At 44.5% G+C, this 13,443-nt stretch overlaps 1 protein-coding gene across 1 annotated transcript in view; it reads left to right on the plus strand.

Moving 5' to 3' along the window:
- The window catches only part of TMPRSS6 (transmembrane serine protease 6), a 159,081-nt gene that overhangs the window by 89,999 nt on the left and 55,639 nt on the right, over positions 1–13,443 (plus strand). The window contains exon 7 of the mRNA XM_088456882.1: positions 2,720–2,924. Within this exon, the coding sequence (XP_088313008.1) occupies positions 2,720–2,924 (205 nt within the window). The remainder of the gene's footprint in view (positions 1–2,719; positions 2,925–13,443) is intronic.

Here is a 13,443-nt window from a genome sequence, read left to right on the forward strand (position 1 = left end):
ATGCCGGGCATCTAGATGTAGACGCCCGCATTTCCGGACAGCCGCGGGGGGAGAGGGTTAGGTTTAGGGCTCCCGGGGGGGACTTAGGGTTAGGCACCCCCCCCGGGAGGGTTAGGGTTAGGCTAGGGGGAGGGAGGGTTAGGGTGAGGCACCCCCGGGGGGGACTTAGGGTTAGGCACCTCCCCCGGGGGACTTAGGTTTAGGCGGCGGGGAAGGGGGTTGTTAGGGTTAGGCACTTAGGGGGGGGATTAGGGTTAGGCACTTGGGGGGGAAGTTAGGGGTAGGCACCCCTAAGGAGGGTTAGGGTTAGGGGGGTTAGGTTAGTGGATACTTACCCATCCACGATTGGGATTTCCAGCGCTGTTGGGCTTCCGCTGCGTCGCACTCTGCTCCTGTCGGGCTGCCGCTGACGGGAATCGAATATCATACCCATTCCCACCATTACAGCCTGAGAATTGGCTAGGAACTAGTGATATTACTAACATCCTGCCCAAAGACTAACTTGCATGAGGACTGACTAATTTTCATGTGATACTGGTTTGTTGTGATTTAACATGCTGCATGACTATGTATATTAATTAGTACAGCCCACAACATTACTGCATCCATTGAGTGTACTGTAGGTGACAGGTCTACTTCACCCTGGCTGACCAACAGTAGGATTAAGTGTCGTCAAGACAAACATCCATTGAGAATACTTCAACTGTTGGTGTCAGGAATTAAGGCAGGTATCCACTAGACCATATGCTCCATGAGCGATATCGTCTAGTGTTTGCCCTGCAGTGCCAGGCTCAATGTCATTAACGACAATGAGCATCCACACAGAACGATATCATTCAGTGACGTCACCCTCCCTCATCCTCGTTCTTGCAGAACGTGATGATATCGTCAGGTTGCACTGCAAGTACGGGTGATGAAAGATATTTTCAATGATCAGCGGGAGTGTGCATCGCCGGTCGTTGATGGCATACCCACTCGGAGGGAGAGGGTTTAATATTCTGGATGGCAGGATTTCCAGCTTTGGACCCATGTTTTAGGTGCATCTCCTTAACCTTTGTTAGTTATAGAACTGCTTGTGCTGTTATATTCACACAGTAAACTGGTTAGCACAAGCAGTAATCAAATAGATTAATAATTATATATATAACAACCAACATTTTGCCACTCTCCCCCATCTGGCCGGACCCCCAGGGTTAATGCCTGCGGCTATTAAGCTGCCCCCTGCTGCACTATAATTCCCTGGTGGTCTAGTGGGTGGCGCGGGAGACCAGGACCAGTGCCGCCGGTGGTCTCAACACCGGCGGTAATAAGTCGCGAACCGCAGCTCCTTATGCAGGGAGCCGCCTTACCTTGTCCCCGGGAAGCGCCAGCTCCGGTGTAAGGAGTCCGCCACTGAAGTCTCTTTCCCACTCATCAGTGCTGCGGCGCCAGCGCTGGGGCGGTAAAGAGGCAGTGACGTCATCCTACACTGCCCACTCGGTAGAAACAAAATAATGAATACACAGTCCTTCTTCAAAATCGTGCCCAGCTCCTGCTGGCACCAAACTCACTCTGCGGTCTAGGGGCGGGGTATAGAGGAGAGGAGCCTGGGCTTGTGGGTATTTTCAATTAACTATTTGGTGCCCAGACTTTCCTCTCCAGGCTATACTCCGTGTCATGCCAGTGCCCCCTATGGAGGAAGAAGAAAGTTATATATAACTGCCAACATTTTATTACAATTTCCAAGCACACTTTGCTGGTGGTGGTGTAGTGGTTAGCGTTATTGCCTCACAGCTACAAGGTCATAGGTTCACTTCCTGACCAAGACATTATCTTCCAATGTTTGGTTGAGTTTTCTCTGGCTTCTTCCCACACCCCAAAAACATACTGATAGGTTAACTGACTTCTGTCCAAAAAACTAACCCTAGTGTGTCTGTGTGATGGGTAATATAGGGCCTGATCCAGATCTGGATGCAATGCCATTATTTACACAGATTGAGTGATTGTTAGTCATTGTGCATGTGTGTAAATTGCATGTACAGCGATTGAATTGTAATTTCAGGGGAGGTAACGGTTATGTGGTTAAAAAACGCAGAGGTGGTGGTGGGGCTCTTAGGCAGTGGTGCCCACCGTGAATATTCCCTGTACACCTGTGGGCCAGTCCGACTCTGTCTATAGTAACAAACAAGGACAATTCAAGGGGCAACATATGTTAAAGGAAAATTGTAGAAAGGCTTGTTGCTGCCCCTGGAATCAATAGGTGGCCCCCAATGTGTGACAGATGTTATCTAAGTAACCTTTAACCTTTGTAATTAGAAGAATGCATATCACAAATACTCCATTGTTTCATGTGAATTCTGGTTGCTGCCCCTGGAATCAATAGGTGGCCCCCAATGTGTGACAGATGTTATCTAAGTAACCTCTAACCTTTGTAATTAGAAGAATGCATATCACAAATACTCCATTGTTTCATGTGAATTCTGGTTGCTGCCCCTGGAATCAATAGGTGGCCCCCAATGTGTGACAGATGTTATCTAAGTAACCTCTAACATTTGTAATTAGAAGAATGCATATCACAAATACTCCATTGTTTCATGTGAATTCTGTTTAGCTCTCTGTAAATTGTATGCATTCTCTTACCAACACTAATTATACAGCAAACGATTAAACTGAACCATTTTTGTTTTTTTACTAACTTTGTTTTCTTATTTTTTCTCATTTGTGTCTCTCTGCCTTGCAGCCTGCTATAGGTACAGTTATGTGCATGCTGGCCAAGAAATCCGTTTGCAGGGTCCTGATTACACATCTCCCACCTGTGTATGGCACGTACAGGGCCCTCCTGCTCACCTCCTGCGACTTCGTCTCAAGTGGATGCGTCCTGACTGCAGGGACAGACTGGCCATGTATGATGCAGCTGTTCCGCACGATACACACATCATCACCTCGTAGGTTGTGGTGTCAAAGTGAATTATTATAGAGATGGGGAAAGGGAGACTATATAGAGTGGGTGTTAAATGGTGGTGAATAGGGTTGTAACTAGGGCTGGGGGAGAGAAACAGCTACCCAGGGTGCAAAATTGAAGGACTGCACAGGGAAGTAATTGTTTTGGCTTAATTTGGTTATAAGTGAGGGTTATGGAAGGTATGAACTTTCTTTCTTGCTCAGATGCTAATATTTCTAGTTACAGCTCTGGTGGTGGAGCTTTTTCTTAAGAAATACGTAATACTAATATCATCAGGCAGAACAGTTTTTTGCACTTGTGATATCTATGTCATATGTCACTGTAGAAGGTAAATATCCTGTTGCGCTGTCCAGAAACCCAGCTTATCCCAGCTATCAGACAAGGGTGCCGAGTCAGGCGTAAATGCAATGTGGTCAGAATGAGCAGATTTCAGAATAAAAATACACAGGTAAACCTTGCGCAAAACCTCAAAGGGGAATTACTCTCAAATAGTGGTATACTTACAAAAACCACAAAGTCAACATAGAAAATCCATAGACTTGATGTTATTGTATTAGTTCCTTCCAAATCAATCAGTACATGTGTGAATCCTCGTCTTCAAAGTACACTGGTCTGCCCATTCAAACACAACAGTTACTTGCTGATTTCTTCAAGCACATTGAAAGGCCTCTTGTTCCTCAAAGACAAATAAGGGAAACAAAATAGGGCTACAATAGTGTGATACACTTTTATTGCAGTGACAATGTGTTAAAATAAAAATGAGGCTGCGTACCAGACATCTAGGTGTCAAATACACCATCAAGCATAATTGGTTATAGTTACAGGGTACCTCCTAGGCTCAAGAATCCACCCCCTCTGCCTTGGTCTGGAACAGCTACTCTTCAGTACATTTACCAACGCATTTCAGCTAACAAAGAGCCTTTATCAAGATTTCAGAATACTGCGCATGCGCCAAACATAGAGGTCGGCTACTGAGCATGTGCCAAATCAGACTGAAGCACATGGATGGAGTTTGCTAATGTATACAGATCCATTTATCGGCAGACCACACTATTTGTGAAATGTATGTTTCTGGGCGGCAACTGCACGGCGATCATGTAATCGCACAAAACCAATCCGGCTCACGGGAGTGTCATGGGCATGTTGGCTGACTTTAGTGTGTGGACGGATGTGGATCATGTGTTTCAGTTGGATCTTTTGCACCCAGTGATCCTAATGATGACGGCTGTGGCTGCGAACGTAAGAACGGCTGCGGCACACGGACTAGGCTTCCATATTCATTTGCATGAATTTTTAGTATACACAGCTGGATTTTTAATTAGTATAACGTAGTAAGCAGGCATCTATGACCAAAGACAAATCCGTCCGTGAATGTGTCTGACGCTGAGTCAACCCCAAGATCCACAGACAAATATGTTAGATTCTGAAGCGCTGAGCATTGTGACATCTCCTGACATGGAAACAGTATGAAATACCGCCGGCCGCGTCTGGCCAACAGATGAGCCGAGCCCGGCAGCGGAAGCCCAACAGCGCTGGAAATTCCGATCGTCCCTAAGGTAAGTATAAACTAACCTAATACCCTAACCCTCCTTAGGGGTACCTAACCCTAACCTCCCCCCCAAGTGCCTAACCCTAATCCCCCCTCTAAGTGCCTAACCCTAACCCCCCCTTCCCCACTGCCTAAACCTAAGTCCCCTGGGGGGGTGCCTAACCCTAAGTCCCCGCCGGGGGTTACTAACCCTCCCTCCCCCTAGTCTAACCCTCCCCTAAGTCCCCCCGGGTGCCCTAACCCTCCCCCCCGCGGCTGTCCGCTCGCGGCGCCCTGCATCCCTTCGATCGGGATGCCGGGCACCGGTCTCCTGGCGTCGGGGAAATGTCAGGCATCTACATCCAGACGCCCGGCATTTCACCCTTGCCGGGATATGACAGTCGGGAAGCCGGCTGCCGGTATTAAGGCAGCCGGTTTCCCAATTGTATACCCCTGACATACCTATAGTGAGAGATTCTTGCATAATCCATAATATGAGGGGTCTTTTCAGCTGTGCAGGGAAAGCAAAATAACATAATAAAAAAAATAGATTCAATAATGTTTTGATGACTATGTTTTTCCCCTGTAAACGGAGTTTTCTAGAGAAAATGATTCAGCAATTGTCTAGAATGTGAAAGACACCTACTGAATGTACTATCTCCATTCATGAGTAGAAATAGTTACATTTGGTTGGATTCATGAAAGACTTTAGACAGTTATAGAAAACTACGTAGGTGTGAGAATATGTGCTGAGAAATGAGCAGTAACCAGTCTTTGTGGTATTGAAACTGTCACTCAGGAGACCTAGACCAGCTACTATTCACAAGAAACGTAAATGTACATCTCATATTGTTGGTCTATGTACAAGTGACCTTACTTATAGGGTATAGAGCGGATTTCTGGGACCAATAGCTAAATAATCTGTGGCATTTTAAACACTACATAAGGTTATTCCTGCCATAATGTCTTCTACAGTGTCAGTCAGTATCCAGTTGGGCAGAGAACTAAGAGCTTGATCCTAAATCGCAGACAAAAATGAGCTTAGCAGCGTGTATTGGCGGTCAGCCTATCTGCGAGTTTATGCAAATGGCCTACAAACTCCTTCCATTGTGTACATCCATGCAGCCAAATGTGCAAGGACTGAGATGCCCAATTTTAGCGTCTGTGCACAATGTAATATAAATTGGTGCATCCTTATACGCCACCATAGGTCACACCATCGCAAATTACTCCAGCCCCATTGGCTGGTGCAGTTTCACCATCTGACTATGGCCTCCTATACCTGTGGCTGTGCATCTGGGAACACAGCCGCTTACACTGACATACAGTCAAGTCAGAAGCTAGGAAAAGAGAACGAGGGTGGAGCTGTGGGCCATACATCCCAGCACAGGCATTGTGTTCTGTCACTGTGTGTTGTGTCTGTAAGAGTCAGAGCTGGTGGGCATAGCCAATAGCTCTGCACTGCTGTGCAAGCATAAAAATAAAACCATTGCAGACACCATCGATGGTGGGAAACTATCTGTATCTTTGCCATTGATAGTAACACTATCGCTCATCAGTGTGCAGCCACTGATTTGTAACCATCAATGGTCGATGGCAATCTCTAGCCATGTGTCCTTAGAGATTCTAGGCCAGATTCAGACCCGCTCACGAGCGCTATGCGCTCGCAAGCAGGTCGATGGTGGCCCAGTGCGCATGCGCGAGACCCGGATAGCGACGGGCAAACCGTCGCTCCGGGTCTCGTACCAAAGGGGGCATGCTGTCGATGTTGAGTGACAGCACGCCCCCTTTGGTGGACGGGCCGGGGGCGTGGCTGCCCAGACGGAGGCGTTCCCATGGGACCATCTCGACCATCATCATGGCCGCTCGCTATAGCTGTGGGTGGTCACCCACAGCTATGCGAGCGGCCAGGAGGCCATTCTGAAAAACCAGAGGGCCGGCTCTGAATCAGGCTCGCTGGTTCCTGCATGCCCTTTATTTATGATGACATTTCCTGTGTGATATACACACCTGTAGGACCAATAACAGAAATCTTGGGACCCCATCAATCGCCACAAGGTACAGGCTATTGGCTCATTACCCATGTGTCTCTCCAGCCTCGTCCTCCTGTCTGTCTTTCCATCACCAGCTTCATCCCCTTGTCTGTCTCTCCATCACCAGCCTCATCCCGCTCTCTGTCCCCCATCTCCTGCCACTGCCCCCACTCCCCCCACACAATGTCTCTCCGGCTCCAGTCCAGACATCAGGTGTCTCTCCAGGTCAAGATCCACACTTACATTTTCTGTCTTGGTGCTCCTCTTCATGGCTCCTCTTCCCATCAAACTTTATTGCTTTTGATCGATGGGGCCGAGCTTTCTCTTCATGTCTGTGCCCTGAAGGCGACAGTGGTCAGGTACTGGACTGGACTCTGCGGACTCTTGAGTGGCCGGGGCCCCTCAAAGTCTCGGAATCCCCTACAGGTGAGCCCCTAGTACATGCCTGTTGCCGGGCCTGCTCAATTGTGCATAATTAAAGAAATCCACAAAACATGACCTGTTGGTAGTACTTGACTGATATTGAGAACCACAGATTTAGATGATCTGATTGGATACAGATTTCCTAGCCGAGACTATCTTCCAAACTGGGGATATCCCAGACAAGCAGGCGATGAATCAGTAATGGATATATAAGAAAACAATTGCGATCCACACCACTTCAGGCAGCTTAAGACAAATAGTGATCTTCACTAATCACTTTGAACTCACAAAATAGAAAAAAACAAAGGGCCTGATTCAGAGCCGCTTGTAAGCGGCCGCTCGTTTCGCTCCGAGCGATGTGTGCCCAACTGCGCATGCGTACGGATCGTTATACGCATGCGCGAACCAGTCAGTGCGGTCGAAATTCATGTGCTCGCAAAATAGCGAATGCCTGATAATTTGAGTGACAGAAAGAGGCGTATGTGGGTGGTAACGGGGGAAGGTGCTTGAAAACGGGGAGTGGAGATCCGAACGCAGGCGTGCTTAAAGGTCAAAACGGGCGTTTTATGGGTGTGCATAATTAAAACAGCAGCGTCATTGACCACGTCACTGGGTTATTTTATAGTCAGAACTGCTCGCAAAATTGTGGTAGGAAAAACCAACCCCAAGAATAGCGAGCAGTTCATACCCTGGTCGATGTACTCAATTAATCTAATAAATAGCGGACATGACGTAGGATGCGAGCGGCCAGGGGGCGTATTTTTTAAAAAAACGACCGCAAGTTTGGTTTGAACGGTTGATTTGAATAGCCACCCCTATTTTCTGGACGAGCGAGCACTAATTGCGTCCGGCTCTGAATCAGGCCCAAAGTCCCAAGCGCTCCAATTAACAGGGTATGCACTAATATCAATATTTTGCTGCCCCTATAGAGCAATACCTTTCCAAGTACTGGTAGTCGTCAGGCAGCAGTCACCATACAGTAAATCACTAACGTGTTTCATCCCTCCAATCAGGTCTTTATCAAGGTATTGCTCTATCGGGGGAGCAAAATACCCCTATATGTTGGATACTGTACCCTTCTTAAAAGGTCATAAATGGTACACAGCCATTTTTTATTTGTCTATTATCTCTAATAAATGTGAGTGTTTTTACGCTATGGTGGCATCCCTTCTTTTGTCTTACATATATAAGTGCTGAGAAATCTTTGTGTACAGAAGGAGAGCCAATGTGAAGAGCTACCACTAGGAAAATTGGAGTAACCAGATATCCTCAGGAAGAAGCTTTTTCTTTATCGTGCAGAAGTGTGATTAAACTTGGACATTGTATCATGTATATGGATTGAGAACTATCCAGATTGGAATATTAATATATAAGTAACAAGATTTGTTATTTGATATTAGTGAATACCCTGTTCCATGGAGCGCTTGGGACTTATGTTTTTTTATATTTTGTAAGCAGGTGATGACGATCTTCTCATCAGATATAAGATAACTACACATACCACTATCTTGACCTGTGACTCCATGTGCTTTCTAGGAAAAGTGTGTGCACACATGAGAATGTTGGCACAAAGAGCAGAAGCACTGCGGGCACAGTAAAAGATCTTTATTAAAACCAAGGAGAATTTTACCTCTTTGTTCTGAACTATATTAGTTTTCTTTTGTGGGACAAGTCCATTTGCTCATTCCACTGGTACCCAAGGCGACAGGTGAATAGTTTATTGTGTATTTATACTGTAGCCTAAATGTAGAATCCACTTTACAATTTGTCTTTTTCTTCTTTTATAATAATATGCATCACTGCAATGGTACAAGGTTACAGCTTTAACAAAAGCAGTAGCAATATGTGATTGTAGCACTGCTGAATTCACTTATGTCATTCTTGGTCTATAAATAGGAAAGTTACCAAGCTGATGCTCTTGCTCCCTCTGCTGTATGCTAAACACATTGCGATTTCACCCCTTACCAAAATGTCTCAAAGCCGGGGAAATTGGCTGCACAGAACAGCTTCCTATCTCAGTAGGGAGAATATGTCAGTATACAGCATGGTGCTCTCTTTATGTGGTACTGCAGCATTATACGTCAAAGGGTAGAGACTGTGCAGGAAGCGTTCACATTTTAGCAAGGGTCCGTAAAATCTTTTCGGCACTGGAAATGCACTAAAGAGGCTGTAACAAGCAGTATTGCAGAATAGAAAATTAAAAGTTGTAAATTAATTTAGTGTAGGAAATCCATAATTCCCCCTTTCACCCATTACAAAATGCCCCAAAATTCCCACTTAATTTACTATGAAGTTACCTGTGCTGAATTAATTATTACTAAATCAAGCACCCGTCTCATAATTTGAGTACAGGTATATGCAGTGGTGGCTCCAGAGGTGGGACTGCAGCTCAGTTCAAAATTCAAATAGGGGAGACCACACCAACTGCCAGAAAGTCCGGGCCGGCAATGTTTTGCAGTGTTTGGGGTGGCAGTTGGTGTGGCTCCCCTATTTGAATTTTGAGCTGCGCTGCAGCCCCACCTCTGGAGCCACCAATGGGTATATGCAATAGCAAATGAAGTGAGAAGGTCGGATTTGTAGCATATTGTTTGGAGGGTGTGTAGGGACGTGGATTCATTGCATAGTCGGCAGGATTGTGTTGTTATTTTTTTTCCAAATTACGCATTTCTAAAGATCCATATGTTGAGCTAATTATCTGCCAAAAAGCATAAAAGGTATAATATCTGCCTGACATGCACATAGAGGGCCTGATTCTGAGTCGGACTCTGATACGATGTGGGACGCATTTTTGTCTGCGCCTGCATCTGAGCCGCAGTGAGCATGTGTGTCCTGATTTTGTTTGTACAGAATCGCAGCACAAAATTTAGTCGCACGGTAATAGAAGTATAAGAGGTGCCCGAGGACGGTGAATGGGAGGTAACAGTGGGTGGCTAAAAAGACGCACAGAGATGTTGCGTCTTATGGGAGTGTCACAGGCGTGTTGCTGAAAGCGGTTGAATACAGAGATGCTCAACCACTCACATAGGAGGCTGTACTCAGACAGAGAAACTGTCCTGCCATAGAGCTGGGGCAAGTTTCCATAGTGCGTCTAAAGATGCACCAGACAGTACTGCAGCGTCTATAGACACTGCGAGCAGGCATCTCAGTCCTTGCACATTCGGACGCACAGATGTATACCAGGGTATGGTTTTGTAGCGGCGTTAGCATGAAGTCGCAGATGCGGCTTCGCCAGGATACTAGGACGGCTGCAACTCTTTCTCACAATCAGCCCCAGAACCTCGATATTTATTTTCCAGTTTGCAAATGACCTCCACTGTCCTATGTAGGACTCCCTAATGAGAGCAGATGTTCCAACGTGGATACAAATAGCTCTTCTGCTGATCTTCCCACTTATTTTTCTATTGCAGTTACATGTGCATTGAATAATTGATGCAAAGGTGGTGGGAACTTTATGCATTCATTGTTATTGTTATTATTATTATTATTATTATTATTATTATTATTATTATTATATTCATAAGCGCCACAAAAATCTGCAAAGCCATATAGTTGGCAAGTAGAGCATATTACAATGACATTAAAAAATGATGTAACATGCATAGTACTGAACTTATATGATGCATAATACATACATGCCTATTTTTGAAAAAGCGTTTCAGGGAGATTGTGAAAGCAGCACCTATGAGCGCATGTTACAGTGGGCGTGTACTGATAAATCTGAGAGGCGTGTCCTAAATCTGAGAGGCGTGTCCTAAACCTGACTTACATCCAAATGTAAACCCAGCCCAAAAGCAGTTAGTAAGATCTGTTTGTTGATGAAAACACACTAATACTTTTCAGAAATTCATAGGGATCATTGTGCCTTATAATAACCAATGCAAGGAAATGACACTAATGATCCCATTTGAATGTATATATCTCTGTTTTTTAATATAACAGCTTCATAATGGGGGTAAGGATGAAATGAGGGAGATTGCTAGACTCTTCAGGGAGACAGGGAGATTGCTACTATTTCAGGGAGTCTCCCTGACAATGAGGGAGAGTTGGCAAGTATGGCATAATACTGTAAATAAGACGTATTGGGCCACGGATAAGTTGTGTAAACAACATACTGCGGGATAAGACACAGGGATGCACAGTTAGAAGAGGTGGGAGCAGAAGGAAGGGCAATCCTCGTGGAAGCTAACAATTCAATGGAAATAGGGCAAAGCTGAGAGAAGGGCAGGAGGTGGCACAGAGTAAGAATGTGGACCTAGGGAGGCCTACTCACTGAGGGCAGAAATACATTATGATTCTCCCATATCCAAAATGCTTAGACCAGGAGTATTTTGGAATATTTACTTATCATAATGGGAATCTTGGGAATAATCTTGGGAATGGGACCTAAATTTAAACACAGAATGCATTTATGTGTTATATACACCTTATACACACAGCCTGCTGGTCATTTTATACAGTATTTTCAATAATTTTGTGACTCAAATGAATTTCATGTATGTACACAAACTTTGTTTATGTTTCATATACACCCTATACACACAGGACCTCATTCAGAGCCGATCGCAAAAAGCGAGTGCTCGCTCTGAATGAGGGCGGGCACTTTTTTTTAAAAGCCGGCCTCCTGGCTGCTCGCTAAGCTTTGTGTGACCACCCACAGCTTTTGCGAGCGGCCAGGTGATGGTCGCGACCATCGGGCTTGCGACGACACCCTTGTGGTAGGGTCTCGTCTGCCGCAAGCCCCAGTGAGCTTCCGGCTCTAATAGAGCCGGAAGCTCACTACTGACATCACTGGTGAATGAGGTCCACAGTCTGAAGGTAATTTTATACTTTATTTTTAATAATTGTGTGCCTTAAACAAAGTTTGTGTACATTGACCCATCAAAAACCAAATTTGTCACTCTCTCAGTCATGCTAAAAAAATTCTGTATTTCGGAATATTCCGTATTTCGGAATATTTGGATATGGGAGACTCATCCTGTAGAAGGCTGGTAGCTTTTGATGAACAGGTCGGTTTTTAATGAGCATTTAAAACAGAAAAGACCATCTGATTGGACATGGGAATATTCCCTGGTTGCTGCAATAGAAAATGAAATGGGAAAGGAGCAGGGCATTTTCTACAAGCTGAAATGGGTCATTTTGTACTGTACGCCATAGCACTGCTCTCATTGTCCTAATTAGATTATAAAATAAATTAGGCTAAACTGAGCAGTATTTTTGAAGAAAAATTGAAAAGATTCATTAAATTCAGGTCGTGTTCCTAAAGAACATGTTGGTCTTTAACTCTTTCCACCAAGCACGTCCCACATGTATCTGACACCTGTAAGGCTTAGCTAAGACTGACTTGTGAGGGCTGTGCAAAGGACCATGATGTAGGTATTTAATATGGAATGTAGGGACACTTGCGCTCAAATGGAAGAAGTATTGGTTTGCACATTTAGAGGGATATTCAATATGGGAGCGAAAAGTCCGTGCTCCACATCGGAGATTTTCCTGGGATAAAGTATCAGGCACGCGCCCGCTTTATCTCCGTATTCAATATGAAACCTACGAAAACGGGAAGGTGCGAAGTGGGATCTGCGTGAAAAAACTAATTTTTACTGGAATAAATTGTAGGACCCCCCCTAAAGTTGTAAAAACATGGAGGATCACTATGGGTACCCCCGTTTTAGCCTGCAAATGAAAGTCAGGGATTTAAATAGCGGCAGCAAGTGTTTTTTCCCGAGATTGAAGTGTGATGCAGAAGAGCACTTAGGTTATTTTTTTCGTTTTTTTAAGTGGTCCCATCAAATTTGGGGTACATGAAAATGGGTACTAGCATATTTTTATGTCCCTAAAGTAAGTTTTTAAAAATTCTGCAACTATGCACCTGCCGCTAATAGCCTATTCTAGAATACACCTGCCGCATACTTGCAGACTAGCCCTGAACCTATTTCCCTATTGTTAAACACTTTTTTCCCATTTTTTTTTTTTCACCCCAATTTTTAAATACATTTTTTGGGGTGTCCCTATTTTGTTTTAAACTTTTTTTGACACAGTTATTTTTAAAATGTCATTCCCAGGGGTGCAGGCTATTTTTTTTAAGCCTGCACCCCTAAACCCCAATTCTGCACTTTTTTTCGCCACCTATTCAGTGGTGAAAAGTTATCCCTGTTTTTTTTCAAAGACTTTTCGAACCTGTGAAAAGTCTTTGAAATTGAATACGGTGTAAAACCAAAACCTCCGAAAATGACGTCATTGGTGCGAAAACATCGCATAAACTGAGTTTTCGCTCCATATTGAATACCCCTATTAGTATAGTAACAGGCTTGCAGCTTTGTCTTGCAGAATCCGTAATGTCATAGAAGATTGACTGTAATTTAGGCATTTTGAGGAAAAATAACAATAACTGCATCTAGTATAAATAAATAAATTACAGTATTTATATTCAATATTTAACAACATGTCAAACATGTTGAAAGATCACATTTGGTTGTAAAGCTACATACACACGTAAAGATTTTCTGTCCAACCATCCAAGT

Source organism: Taudactylus pleione, unplaced genomic scaffold (genome assembly GCF_031769625.1).
Source record: "Taudactylus pleione unplaced genomic scaffold, aTauple2 ptg000726l, whole genome shotgun sequence".
Taxonomy (NCBI): domain Eukaryota; kingdom Metazoa; phylum Chordata; class Amphibia; order Anura; family Myobatrachidae; genus Taudactylus; species Taudactylus pleione.